The sequence below is a fragment of the Echiichthys vipera genome, assembly GCF_963691815.1.
Source record: "Echiichthys vipera genome assembly, chromosome: 18".
Taxonomy (NCBI): domain Eukaryota; kingdom Metazoa; phylum Chordata; class Actinopteri; order Perciformes; family Trachinidae; genus Echiichthys; species Echiichthys vipera.
Window position 1 is genome coordinate 13,879,163 of NC_139843.1, and position 14,981 is coordinate 13,894,143.

A 14,981-nucleotide genomic window follows, 5' to 3' on the forward strand; every position below is an offset into this window, starting at 1 on the left:
TACTATCTGTAGTGTGGTGGGCAAGACATGCCAGTAATATTCAATCATCGCAGGAATATTTTTAAGGTTACATCTAAATTCCAATGAATGTAGCTTTGTAATATATTCGTGGATTTAGCCATATCAATGGATGCTGTCCCGAATTAATATGCACATTTGTAAACAGATAAGCAGGTTTCTGTGACTGTGTGTGTGTGTGTGTGTTTGTGGCTGTATGTATATGTGCATATGTGTGTAGCCCAGTAAACATAAGGTGGTGCTGTCTTTAAGAGAGAGAGCCTGGGAAGGGGTGATGTAATGTGTTCTCAGACAATGATGTCATCGACTGAGACACGGCAAGGATTTAAAGTGACAAAGGCATTTTCACTGGCTCTGTGTAATTCTGCATCAGGGTTTGTCAGAGAGCAGCACCCAGGCGAGGGGGTAAGGGGGGGCTTTCATTGAGCAAAAAAAAAAAACTGAAAACAAAAAGATGTATGAAATGAGAGGACATACATGTGTTTCTGGCACGTATAAAGCAGGAGTCGGTGTCTCGATGTAGCACAAAACATGTTTATTAATCAGCATATTTGAGATACAAAACACATTCTGTTACAGTGACAATAACGGAGTTATGTTGCCATCCGTAAGCACCAAACATGTCATCATCATTATCATGTATAATTTCTGTGATGTTAAATGCATGTGTTGAGAGGAATGAAAGAGTTAACTTCAAATACTGGGTAGTATTCCACTATAGCCTACATAAGGTATTTGGTGTTTACCATCAACTGCAAGAACAACATTATATTTGCGTACATAGTTTGTTTTCATAGAATACTCTTAAGACTTTCTATTATACCTGCATCCAATTCAAACCACATATTATGAATAATGGAAATGTTCGAGTTTAGCAAAGATTATCACTATTTCTGACATTGTTTGTTCCCATTTTACCATATCTAATTCAAAGTTAGGTCCAAATCCATTCAATAACTTCAAGTTCTCCTGCTCAGGCCTTTTCCTTTACTATAAATCACTTAACTGTGCTCTTGACCTTCCCAAGTTTGTTCCATTAAGCTCCTTAAGCCTTCGCTGTTCTTGCCTCTACAAACTCGTCCTCAATACTGTAACTCGTGCCTTCCCGAAAGAGGAACTCCGAATCACACTTACGCCCACAGAGCTGGAGGGAGTGATGGAGTGGTTGTTGTCCTCACTTAAACTACGACATTTATTCCGATCTCCAGCTCTGTCTTGGTCCACCTTCCTGTCTTCTGATCCTTTCACCCTTCTTTGTTCCTCTCTTGTCTTTTCATATCCATCCAGGGCCTGATCAGAAGCTGTGTCCTGAACGAAAGCTCCATGGATGGTTTCTCTAACTTCCAACTCTTGCCTTGCAGTATCGTCACATGCTTTTTGAGGGATGTCTTCATAAACACAAGCCTCTTTTGCTGGGCTGGCTGAGGTATTTAACACTTCTTTGTCCTTGGTAGAATCTTGGAATTCAGTATTAACTGTGAGAGTATTTTGATTGACGTCTGATGGTACATCCAAGCTAAAGCCCTCTTGGTTAGAAGATCTCTCAACATTATGGGTCGCTTCATCCGGCACAGATTCAGTGATCAGCAGTTCTTCTACCTCTTCTGGCTTGCATGACATTTGGGTATTTGAATTCCCATCATTCTTTGTAATATCTGTGTCTGAAATACTAATGTCACATGCAATCTTATAGAAGAGCGAATGGTTCTCTTTCATTTTCTTTAAGCTTTCACTGACTGCGGATGACATTTCGCTGCAATCAATCACGTCATCAGTGCATGCTGGTTGGTTCTCGATGTCTGATATTTCCTCAATGCACAGCGAGTCTAAGCCAGGGATCTGCAAAGGTATGAACCCATGCCACTGGTTGGTGGAGAGGAACCACTTGGCTCTCAGATCGGAGGATGCAATCTCATTTTCATTATCAACAGGTTCTTCTGGCTTTTGCTCCTCTACATTCTTGCAGCTTGTGAATCCCTTGCCTCCATCTTTCTGGTAGACAGTCATAGATGAGATGTGATAGGGTGAAGGTGGACGTTTAGTTTTACTTTTGGCAACCCCTATTCTTCCACTGTATCCTTTGTGTTGTGTTTTGTTCCCAAATTTGACTTGACTATTAGATCGTTTCACATGTCCGTCTCTTTCATCCTCATCCTGAGATGTATCTCTAGAAAGCTGAAGTTCTTCTGGACCTCTGATGTGATCACAGCTTCCAAAGCCATCGTATGCTCTACGGTCTAAAAACACACAAACACAACAGTGCATAGTTAATGTACTTTAAGCAGATGCTTCTTTTGCTCATAGCTGATTTAAGTGCTGCAGGGGTAACGGGTAAAGTTAGCCTCACCCTGTTTCCCTTGACAAAAAATAAATGGGATTATTCCATTGGATTTTAGATTATTGCAGAAAATAAACTCTGTGGAGAACCAAGGCTTAAGGTTACCTTTTTACTTCAGCAAGAGTGTCTTCACAAGAGAACACCATTTTCAAGATTTTAGATAAGATAAAAAGCTAACGTAAGACTATAAATGAATATACCATGGTCGCATGTCCTCAACGTCACCACCACAAGCTTCCAACTGATTTCGCATGTTCAATGTGATGATGTTTGTAGTCTAATGTAGGACTCAATCTTGCAGCGGTCTATAGCTTATATCCAGGGAAATACCCACCTGATTTCATCTTTTGTTTTCTAGCTGTGTCAGGGGGCCACTGATGAACATCCTGCCCGTCTCCCCTGATTGGCATTTGATCGTGTGTTGCACTCTGTCTGACTGCACTGATAGATAGATAGAAAGATAGGCAGATAGACAGAACAACCAATTCATGGAGAGTTTCATACACGTACAATGTATACACATACATTGAAATATAAAAATGCCAAAATAAATCCCACCTTCTTACGACTCTCTCCCGTATTCGTTCCACACGACGAAGTTTGGCCTCTCGCTGCTCAGGGGTCAGACAGAGGTCAGGGTCCATTTCAGGGGTCAGGAGGGTAGAGGGCCGTTCATCCATCTGTTCAAGCAGTGTCACGTTAGAATGAACCTCAGGCCCTCTTTAACAGCTCAGGAAACATTGTTTCATTAGCTTGATAATTCATGACTTTTCCTAAATTAATGAGAATTGCTCACAAACAGGAATTTGAACTGAGTGATCTGATTTCAGAAGTCACGGAAAAACTTCATTTCTGTCCAGTCAGCAAACAAAACAAATATATTGCTCATTTTCTCTGCGGCTCAGTTTATACTTTTCTACATTTAGTGTTTTAATAAGCTCAGAAGAAAAGCAAAAAATGTTTTAAAGAAATGCAATTATTATTCAGATTTTAATACATACAGCAATGGCATCTGTGGGACCCCAAACAATGTGGAAGTAAAGCCAGTGTCAACAAAACACAATCTTGTCCACCTATAATGGACAAGAATGGTACGTTATCGTTTTCATTTCGCCTAATTCTATCTTACCCTTTGAACTGCTTGGTCTTGAACTTGATTCTCTGTGGACTCGGCTCTACTGGCTTCTGACTCTGACTCCTTTTTGGAGGACCTCAATACTCCATGATGCGGCTGCCTGTTGGTCTTTTTAACGGATTGATTCTGGCAAATCTCTGCAGAGGACCGGATTTGATCAGGACCTTCCTGCAACAGACATCTGGGTGGCTTGTACAACATTTTTCTACTCTGTTCGGACCATCTTTGCTGTGTCTCAGGCGGGATCTGCTCGGGCAGTGGGTTGTTGAGCTCAGGCGGGGGATCCTCAACAGAAACCCGTCTGGCCACAAGAGAGGATGGCAGGACAGCTGTAACAACTCGTGTCACCCTTAGAGGAAAGGGGGCCTATAAGGAGACACAGAGATAGATTTGCATATTGGTATATAGTTTAATGCTGTGATTCAGTCAGTTATACCGATAAATGATTTGGCAGACCTCCTCTCTCGGCTCTAAACTTTGACCGGGAGCAGGAAGCGGGGGTTTCTTCTTATTAGTCAACCTCTCCTGATTCCTTTTTATCCGCTCAATCTGCTCTTCTTCACTCATCTTCATCTTCTAGAAAAGATACAGGCTGTTTAGAATAGGAGTCATTTATGCAACTCAGCAATATGCATGTAGAAAATGTACAGCAAGAACCAGAATCCATGATTTGCGTATGAAACACTATTATTTAAGCTGTGTGTTTGTGCAGAGGTGAATGTGTTTCTGCAGAGGTGTATGCGTGCACACAGCTGCTTGCATCTGTATGCTCATATATACCGTATGTATGTGTGAGCATGTGAGAGGGGGTTGGGTGTCAAATGTGAGAAGACTGAGCTACTGCACTGAGACACGTGCCTCTGCCTCCCCCCCTCGCTTACAACAGGCATTGCAACATGCCCTAATTGCAAGGAAGATGAGAGAATCAAAGAATTTGAATTTGGCTGTGATTGCAATGGCGAAAAAAAATGCTTTGACTGCTTCTATATTTGGAGCATTTTGGATCACATTGCATACATCCAGATATAGTTTTAACCAGCACACAGGGAATTATAAAGAACCAAACCTTGGTTGATTGGTTTGTTGTATCTGGTGGGAACCACTTTGAACCAGATTCTGAAGATGAAATGAAAACAGAGGAAAGAGTAGGAGAAGGATGGAGGGAGTGAGAGAGGATGGGCAAGAGGAGAGAGGAAAAAAAGAAATAGGAAATTTGAGGGTGGAAAACACCTATTAAAGCTGTTTATTATCAGATATATTAATCCACAAGCCATTGTACTAATAGCACTCTTTCCATGTGTGTCTTGAATATATCTGTGCCAACCGAATGCATCTTTCGGTGCCTTCACATTAAGGAGGTCGGGCTGGCTCTTTCCTCTTTTCTGTACAGGATCAACAGTCTGGCTGTAGATTCCCTGAGACATAGCCAAAAAAAGAAGAGTGAAACGAACATTATTAACTTGATAATGTTTGTCATTTATAATGTCTACATTTCACACCTCATATGGTGACTCTGTCCAGCCGTGGCCCTGATCCCTGCTCTGGTAGCTCTCCTGAAGCTCCTGGGGTAACGGTGGGCGGAGTGGTGGCTCTTGTTCCACATCCTGCAGGGTTTATTGTCACAAGGGATATGACAAAAGATCTTACTCCATCCCTTCCAGACTGATAATGATGATAATGATATTATCTTTAAGCCGATAAAGATCGATAGTGCATGTCTCGATATAATGATAGACAATACAACTGGTCATACGCACAGTCAAACAGACAATACTGCTGTTCTGTTGATTGACTAGGAGAGCAGATTCTAAAAATCCATCACATCACAAATAAATAAGCGGTAAATAATTACATATATATGTTATAGAATTTAAAGCAATTTTGTAAAAAAAAAACAAAATGCTAGCAGATGGATTTAAATGCCCCATATTGTAAAATATATAAATACTATGAAAGTATCAAAACGCTCAATCCACAGAGAGATGCACACAGCCTGTATTCAGAAGCTGTGTCTTTAAATGAGCCATCAGGACTTCTGTTTGGTTGTGATGTCACAACTTTACTATATATAAGTGCTGAGAACCGCTACAGTCATCCCCTAGCTGCAGTGACAGTGCAGTGATGCGGAGAGCACAAATGAGCATAATATGGGACCTTTAACTTTTGCATTGAGTGGACAACAATCACACGTTTGTTTATAAGCACTGCACAAGCCTTAGGGGTTGCTGATAAAGGAACAAGGGACAGAAGTCGTACCAATGGCAGCTCGCTATGTAGCCTTGCAGTGGGAGAGCCAGGGGATCCAGGATGTGGAGATATTGGCTGGAACACTGAAAGGGGAGACAGAAAAGGGCATGGCGTCCACACTGTTCATCTATTGTCAGGTCTTGTGTGCATAATCAAGATGAACCAGGTTACTTTGTGCATTGGCGGCCTCAAATGGAAGCAAGAAGTAATTGTTTGAACTTTCAATACTTCAAAGCCATCATCACATTGACAAACATTGAAACAACGGCTAATTCTTGTTACCTCACTCTACAGACATAATTATAAAGTCTTAACTTCACCAGGAGCCACAGACTCTCATCATGACAGTGAGGGAGTAGTGGTGCTTACTGTGGTGCCTCTGTAGTCCAAGCAGAAAGCGGAAGTGATCCCTGTTTATCTTAAGTCCAGCCAGGATGTCCTCCATCATCCACAGCTCTCTCTGAGCCTGAGACTGGTCCTGATAAAAAAGAAAGATAGAAAATATATTACTGCCGAAATATACCTTCATGGTTAGTAGAGTTGTGTATTTAAGGTCAGTTGCTATACCTATAACTATAAACAAACACACACACACACGCACACGCACACACACACACACACACACACACACACACACACACACACACACACACACACACACACACACACAAACACACACACACACACACACACACACACACACACACACACATACTCCAGTTCGTGGTTTTCAAATACCTGCGGCATCCCAAAATTACAGATGTGCTGAAGGTGAGAACGCATAACCGACAGTTCACTCTCCATTCTCTCGTATTGACTCCACACCCTCTCCATTTCCTAAATAAAAGGATGAGAGGATTTGTGAAATGTAAAAAAAACAAATAAATCAAAGTATATTCTACATGTTATCTACAGGACACTTTTTATAACACCCCCATTTATTACACACCAATGATACGTCACACATTCTGGCACGGATTGTGACCAGCTCTTCCTGGAGCAAAGCTTTCTGGGTCAGTGCTTCTTCCTGGGCCCTGGGCCCCTGGCTTTTCCACTCCTCCAGCTGTAGTCTGGACACCTCTAATGCACATTGGACGCTGTCCTACAACAGAGTGAAAAAAGTAGTAGTAGTAGTAGTGGTATTATAGCCTTAAATTTGTAGTTGTATGGGGTAATTACCTTATCCATTTGTAGCTGAGCCAGTTCTACAGACAGAGATTGGAGCAGCTTGTCACACCCACATAACCTTGTCAACACAACCTGAAGAGGGAAATATAAGAGAAACATCTAATGAAATAAATAACAGCAAGATACTTTGGTGACAGTTAAACGCCACGTGGCAACATTGTGAATACTCACGTCTGCATCACTTTCAAGAGGCCTGATTGGTGGAGCCTCCCTTTGGTCAGGCTTCGAGGCCTGAAATGCATCATTTTGTCAAACAGTAGTTTTTAATTGTGTGTTTTTTTCAATATTCTTCTGCTTCTGCCTATTCAGCTTTTTCAATATGTGATTGAAAATATCATTTTTACAAGATCATTTTTGATGTTGTTTTAATGAAATTGTTTGTGCTGGCTAAGGTTTGTTAATGTTGGTTAATATGTCAATCCTGAAATGTTAAGACTGAGCTGTTGTCTTTCAAAAGAGCACAGCACAAGCTTAAGCCAAACTGAGGCCACATCTATTTGTCATGAATATATAAGAAAATACATTTATTATTTGGCAAACAACTGCTTCATGTAACACTCATTTCATGAAGTATAATTGTGGCAGAACTTACCACAATTAGACAGAACACACATATATAATAAAACACAATAAAATCAATAAACACAATATATGATTTATTAGTGACAAATAAAAGCTAACACAAAGAGTGAGAATATAGTACAGTGACATGGACATTTAACAAGTCAGTGACATTTGCGTAACAGGCCAGGACAATATCAAAATGTCTACATGAACACTGTTGCTCATGGTGATAAAAAGTTAGTCTTCACAGTTAGAGACAACACCACAATGCAAACAACGTTTTTTTAAGACATACGTACGTGCGAGAGACATACATACGTATAGATAACACAACACAGGTTTAAAGCTGAACCACACAAGACACCATAGGAACAGAGAGCGCAGCAACAAGGCCTGTACCATAGCTGGCGGTAGCACACAAACAGATAAATTGCTGCGGTGATGGTGATGATGGTGGTGGTGGTGGTGGTGTGGGGGGTGGGGAGCGTGTGCGGTTCTCGATGAGGGGGGTAAAGGGGGCAGTAAGTCTGCATGTGCCCCTGTGGAGTAACTCTGAAGGAAGGAGACAGTATGTAGATGATAAGAACAGAGAATACACGGCATTATATAAAACATATTGTGCTACTGTACACTGCTGCACGCTAGTCTGGGTGTGTTCTGTAAAAGTCATACTGTTCATACTATAATCACCTTTCCTAAAGGACGTCTCCCACTCGAGGTGTGATGGACAGACCCATAGGTAGCTGTAGGCTGAAAACAATAAAAAAAGACATTGGGTGATACAAAATTATCCTGTTTAAAGGGATAGTTCAGATTTTTTGAAGTCCGTGGTACCTAAGCACAGAAGCTAAGCAATGTACTCCTCTGGATGGGGGCAGCAGCTAAACATATTTTAGCCACCTTAGTAAAGGCCCGTCTAAACAAATCAATATCAGTTTAAGTGTGCACTTTAAAAACTAACTTAACTAACTAACTCGCTAACTTTTTAGCGAGTTAGTTAGCAGAGGAGTCTTTGACGTAGTGTCAATGACTGCTTGTGAACACCGATCAAACTGTGAAACTAAGCTGCGCTGATCAAATATTAGTCAAGGTTCTGTCATCGTATTGCCTATTTCTTGCCTTTTAAACTGTTTTCAGAAACCAGATTTAGTGGTAAAATTAAAAAGTTTTTGCCTGGTTTTGACTTTTACTCGGTCACAAGCTGAACAAATATTCTTAATATAGCATATGCTTGAACTGATATAGCTTTTTTTAGGTGGCTAAAATATGTCTTGATGCCCACATTCTGTGTTAGGAGTTCTGGGTGCTACTTAAAACGCTCATCACTTGTAGATAATACACTGACTATGGATAAGCACCTCATACAACCCTTTTCCAAAAAAGGGGAACTATCCTATTTTAGTATTGTACTTCACAGAGACAGCCATCAGAGTCATTCTTTTTCAACCCAGGCTATTCGACTATATTTATGAACAACACAAACCGATCAGCTCCTGACCTTGCTCACGTTTTGCCACCTTTCCGTGACTGGGGTGTTGGGAGTGGATTTGAACTCCAGGTTGGGTGAGGCAGGTGCGTAGTACAATGTTTGTAGCCCCATAACTGAGTCATCGTGAGGTCGAATGTCAACCCTTCCCACTGGTGTATGAGGTCGTGACCCCAGCTGACCTCTTGAGGTCAAAGAACCTGTTCCCGTCATGTCTGTCTGCATGGGTGGTGTGTTTTGGCTGGGAACAGAATCTTCCTCTTGGTGTGGACCACAAGCTCTTCTGCTACAATCAGAAGGGCTGGGTGTTCTGTTTCAAGAAAAAAACGAACAAAAATGCAAACGTTGGGACGTTTCTCAGATGATTTTCCCTTTAAGCGAACCACAGGAATTTCTATATGTACCCTTCACACAGAGAGATTTGACAACCTGCTGTTTCTCTGGCGCATACTCCGCCTCCCCCTCTGCTCTGAGCGTGACGTTCCCATCCTCCCACTGGTGAGATGACTTGGTTCGCTTAGAGTCCTGCTGATGTGTTTGTGTCTTTGGGAGGGACCCTCTCCATCTGAAGGGGGTTTAGGGAAATCCACTGATTCAGTGCTGCCACCTATCTGTGTGAAATCCTGATAGCTTGAGCAACGCCTAAAAGGATAAGAGATGCAGCAAAAAAATTACTCAATCATGAAAAATGTTTTACGATCACCGTATAACACCTCAGTGAATAGTGCTCTACCTGTTCAGGGAGCTGTTTGGCTCCATTGCAGCAGACTGGCTGAGGGCTCGGACCCAACCCAACATGTCCTCCTGAGTGTCAGCGCTGAAGAAATAAGAGCGCATTCCCTGGTGCACCACCTAGTTTTACAGTAATCATTCACAATGTTACACTTTTATTATTCCCCTCATAAAGGATCAGTGGTTCTCAGTTGAGCTGACATTAATGAATTGGAACCACAATATTGAGAAGTTATAGCTAGTGGATAATATCCCTCTAAAATATTTTTATAAATGTTTAAATTTGGCCTGATTCAATCGGTGAGAAGTAAGGATGTTTAAATTAAAATAAAACAAATAAAAGTAAAAATTTCTGTAAATGCAAGACTTAAAATCAATTGTTAACGGCACATCCATTGATACCTTGAAGGTGAACTTTCTGTTCTTGCATTCTCGGGGTGTGCAGAACAAGATTTTGTAACTGGGAAGCGGGATACTGCCCAGCACTGATTCTTCTCTGCTGTCTGGCAGAGGGGGGAAAGAAAAGAAGTGAACAAAAGCAGAGATGCACATGAATGGATTTCATTCAGGACAGAGTGCTGGGCTACAAGTTGTGTACCTTTATAGTAAAAAAGACAGTAGTTGGAGAGGACAAACCACCTTCTCTTCCATAGCTTCAAACCAGAGCTGTCCTGCAGAGGGGAGATTCATTTAAACGGTCGCTCTTCTACATATGTACAATGATGATGAAATTGATAAGCAGACCGGAAAAATTACTTTTTTGTTGAGCCATCCTCTGATGACCACGGAACAGTTGGGGTCTCTCTTGGCGGCTTGACATCTTTTCCCAAATGTTTGTACCTTTCCATCGCTTTCCTGTTAACCGGAAGAGAGAATAATACATTTGTATGGATTAACAGTTTCACTAAAAGACAGCTGTGCTCATACAAAATGCAAATAAACTCAAACAAGCACAAACCTTAATTACAGGAAAGTAGGAAATGGTGGCTACGCTGGATGCTTGGCTTACTCTGTCCTGTTCATCCATTCTGCAGTGGGAACACAAATATTCATAAATAGACTGCAGTAGAAAAGGGCCAGATAGACACACACACACACACACACACACACACACACACACACACACACACACACACACACACACACACACACACACACACACACACGCACACACACACACACACACAAACACACACACACACACACACACACACACACACACACAAACATACATACACACACACACACACACACACACACACACACACACACACACACACACACACACACACACACACACACACACACACACACACACACACACACAGTTATAGTGTACCACAACCTATGAACAAATGTTTGGTTTCCTTAATGCCATTAAAATAAAAATACTTCCCTTCCCTTTATCGAAGCTCTGCTCACACATTTGAATGAACTGGTTGCTCTGAGTGAGGCTAAGATATGAGGCCTTACCAATACAATCTGAACCAGAGTGTCCCTCTGTAGAAGCAGTCAGTCACTCCCATGAACAGCACCCTGCAACCTCCGAGCACGCATTTGCCATGTTCCCGTATAGTTGAGATTGTTTCCTCGTCAACTGTTCATCCTCTCAAAGACTTGGTGATATTGCTCTACCACTTCCAGAAAAAAAAGAAAAAAAAAAGAAACTCTCCCACAATTCTATTCTGAGCCACAACAAGCCGGTGTGCATCCCTGCCACGAAACTGACAAGTGACAGCTGCATCGCCGTGGTAGCAGGGAGGGGCACCCGGGACTGTGTGAAAACCAATCTGGCAACAGGGACGGGCTGGTATGAGAGACGAGATTTGGAATGTGTTCTGAACTGACGCGTGGACTGCTGAGGACAGAAAACCAAAATAAGAGAGCATGGAGCCGGGGGAAGTGGCCAGTTGAAGGCAAATGTGTAGGGTGGAGCGGGCTTCACTGTGTCACAGGTTTGTGTGTTTCTCTAGGGTCATGGCGTCTCTTTAGGCATGTGACCTCAATGTTTTATCAGCCAGTTTGTACACCTGCACCTTCTGTACACCACAGTTCCCCTTTATTATTTAATAAGCTTTAAACTTATTACACTGCACTGTATGTTACCGAATAACAGACTGTTGCTATGGACGCTGTTCAATTCAAGAAACTTAATTTATGCCTGGGGGCAAATCAGTTCACAAAAGAGGGTAGGAAAGGGGAGATAGCAGGAGGAGGGAAGGAGGAGAGGATAAAAAAAAGGCAGCCCCACACTGTGCTCCTATGGGGAGTACAGTGTGGGATTGGGAAAAAAAAACCCGCAGCACATAAGCATATATACTGGTAGCACACTTTACAACAAAATACTTGGACCATTTTTTAATCAGTACAATTATTTTCAAATCGCTATGTTGGGCCAATTTATTGATTTGTTAATTAGGTATTTACGTTATTAACAGGATAATGTATTGCAAGAGTCATTATTGTGAAATAAACCCTGACAGGGTGATGCAGCACCCAGATGCTTGTTTACAATAATGACCCATTCGCTCTACATTATTATGTGTGGATTTATATGGCTTGTGTTGTTGTATATGGCGTATTTAAACTAAAAATATTAAATAAATAAAGAAAAAATTGCACTTACATCCTGCGCTTATATGTAGCGCTCTGTAGTATCTGCGGCTTATTGGAAGCTAACACACGTCCTTGATTCTTGCTGATCTGGGTTTGTACCCTCATGGTCTATATGCACTTATTGGATGTTGCATATATATGCTCATATTTGTTTATTTTTATTGCTTTGCCATGCCCTTAAAATGAAATATATGTATGAAATTAGATTGTATTAATCTTTTTAAGTTCCTTATTTGAAAGTCTTGAATTACTACTTATGGTAATATATAAAGTACAATTGTCTTTATGAAATACCGCAAATATCTATTCCTCTACTACTTTCTTATTGTAGGATATTTATGTGAAAATGTATTTAGAAGAGATAAATATGTCTTGAATATTTACGTGTGTATGTATGTGCTGTATTCATGAATGTATCCATAATGTAATAGCCTAATGTAATGTTTTTTTTTCAACAGACTCACTTTACTACTGAAAGCTATTCTTATTTTGATATCAAAACTTTAAAAGCTATAAATTACACCCCCTGTAGCTATCTCAGCCGAGCTACAGTTACAGTTATCTAAACAGACCCTCATGAAACAGCATAACAGATGAACTCAAAGATAAAAAATCATGAGAGAGATGTCACGCCGAGCCTCCGCAAACACTCGTGGGTGACCCAGAGCTTTGACATGGTTTAGCTGCTGCAGTCTTTGTCGGTATCAAACCCAGTCCTTTACAAGTGAGACACGAAGTAAACGAGAGAAAACAATCAAGTCTTTGTGAGCGATGAGAGGAGAAACCTCATAGCCGCTCGGGGGTTACGTGGGTGTTGTGAAATATTTGGAAAATCTCCTTCTTAATCAGCGGGGGTCACTCGCTTGGAGGAGGAGAAGACTTAAAATGCTAAAGAGGGATGTAGGGGAGGACAAATGGTGGGTCTGTGTGCCACACAGAGTGCGCTTTGTGATGCCCGAGGACTCCAGAGCATCATGTGAAGTTAGACACAGAGCATGTTGAATAAAATATCCTCCACTCTCTATCAACGAAAATATTTGCATGTCTCTTACGTTCTCTTGTCTTTTATTGTCAGTGAAATCATCACTGTACGTTTGACCTTGATAAGTAAAGTGATGACGTAAGGCACAGTCCATTCACACATGATTTCATGTGGCTTTAGACAGTGAAGTTGGGCTATAGGAGGCGTAAAAGTTACTGGATAAATACAGCTGAGAAAAAGTCCAAATAGTTGAGCCACAGATAACACATCACACTTCATTATACAGTTACCTTGCCTGGATCCAGACCTTTTGTGTCCACTTTCATCCACACCCACTCCATACATTAGCCAACTGTTAAGCTTGAGCAACAGCAGTGTATTTGTTCAGTGTATACTAAACTGTGCTCTAAACTCTAGAAAAACTACCCAAACATCTTTATGTAGCAATAGTTTTTAACTGTGCAAATACTACTCCTGACATAAGACATACATAATAATAAAGATGCCATGTTGCTGTACCTGACTAATTGTGCCCTCCTGCTGGCTGCTTCAAGCTCCATCACTTGGCACTCTTCCTCACAGCATCTCCTCAGGCTTGGCTGCCCTCTTCCTGGCTCTCGAAAGCTCCTTTTTGCAGAGCAAAAAACAGCCACAACCCTCTCCTCGCACAGGTGTGAACCTCTCTATACGCTTTCTCACCCCTTCCGCCTGTTCATACTCGTGGCTGCAGCGTTTGTCCGGTGATCTACCTACGCTGGCTGTTCACACTCTTCTGTCCCCTAACAGTGCACTCTCTGTGAGCCCATTCTTCTCTCTTCAGTGGCCCTCCCTCTCACCCAGCCCTTGACAGCCTCTCTGTCTTTTGCTGAGTGTGGGTTTGTGACTTAGGAATTTAGAAAAAAAACAGCTGTTCTCCCATTCTCCTTCTCTGCCCCTTTGCACAAGCTAAATATCATTCCTCAGCCATTTGGGTCTAGCTCAATGATGATGCAAGATTCGGATGCCAGTCTCGATTCATCACCCTTGATTAAGGCCTAACCATTTAGAGTATGAAGGGTGCGCTCTGAATGCCATGGCTCAAAGGTTTTGTTTCAATTAGAAACTAATAAAAATAACTACTTACAATACGGCAAATATTCAAACCGTGGTGCAACAATTGTATAGTGAAGCTTAGAATTTGAATTTGAATTGGACATATCCATGGATTGTTTTAATTTGCGAGTATAGACGCAAAGTTGAAACATTAGGAAGCTGATTGGATAGGAAAAATGTGTTTGGATAGCTTATATCACATGAAGACAAAGAGATCAGAAAGAGAAGAAGTCTGTTGTCTTTTTGAAAATGTCTCATGTCAGAGGACTCATTTAGGATAATTATAATATAATATAATAATATATATAATATATAATACGTAATTATTTGTTTGTTCACTGCTTCTCTTCTTCACAATTACATAAACTTATACTATTTTATTCATCCCTGTCCATAAATAGGCGATACAATGTTTAAAAAAAATATGAAGCTCAGCCCATTTATTCAGCTATTATAGATTACTGTACCAGCCCTAATTTATTAGGTGTGATAAGGATTTAAAATGATTACCTATACACCCCATGTGAGTATTTCAAACAGGTTTTTACGGTTAAAAATACAAATGAAGGTCAAACAAATCCCT

The 14,981-nt window shown here is 41.2% G+C and overlaps 1 protein-coding gene across 4 annotated transcripts; it reads right to left on the minus strand.

Moving 5' to 3' along the window:
• Window positions 1-538: 538 nt before the first annotated feature.
• On the minus strand, window positions 539-13,995 carry plekha4 (pleckstrin homology domain containing A4). Of its 4 annotated transcripts, none has more exons than XM_083932643.1 (24): window positions 13,826-13,995; window positions 10,667-10,736; window positions 10,465-10,563; window positions 10,307-10,379; window positions 10,111-10,211; window positions 9,710-9,828; window positions 9,406-9,618; window positions 8,989-9,286; window positions 8,181-8,240; window positions 7,890-8,042; window positions 7,098-7,157; window positions 6,918-6,998; window positions 6,688-6,840; window positions 6,477-6,575; window positions 6,108-6,216; window positions 5,748-5,821; window positions 4,991-5,095; window positions 4,816-4,906; window positions 4,558-4,607; window positions 3,948-4,067; window positions 3,486-3,857; window positions 2,915-3,036; window positions 2,691-2,797; window positions 539-2,255 (listed from the first exon to the last, which is right to left on the minus strand). In XM_083932643.1, the coding sequence occupies exons 1-24, from the start codon at window positions 13,864-13,866 to the stop codon at window positions 1,087-1,089; spliced, it is 3,939 nt and encodes a 1,312-aa protein (XP_083788769.1). In that variant the 5' UTR covers window positions 13,867-13,995; the 3' UTR covers window positions 539-1,086. The 4 variants fall into 4 exon arrangements, with proteins under 4 accessions (XP_083788769.1, XP_083788770.1, XP_083788771.1 ...); XM_083932644.1 differs by lacking the exon at window positions 13,826-13,995 and adding an exon at window positions 11,182-11,420; XM_083932646.1 differs by having other exon boundaries at window positions 2,116-2,255; window positions 2,691-2,792.
• Window positions 13,996-14,981: the final 986 nt, after the last annotated feature.

Bases quoted from the DNA above. Each gene is read 5' to 3' on its own strand.
- plekha4 (XM_083932643.1), bottom strand. From the start codon at position 13,866: ATGGAGCTTGAAGCAGCCAGCAGGAGGGCACAATTAGTCAG. The intron at 7,158-7,889 runs GTACAGGCCTTG...GATGCATTTCAG, and splicing joins GTGTGCTACCGCCAGCTATG to GCCTCGAAGCCTGACCAAAG. The intron at 6,217-6,476 runs GTATTTGAAAAC...CTTTTTTATCAG, and splicing joins GTAATTTTGGGATGCCGCAG to GACCAGTCTCAGGCTCAGAG.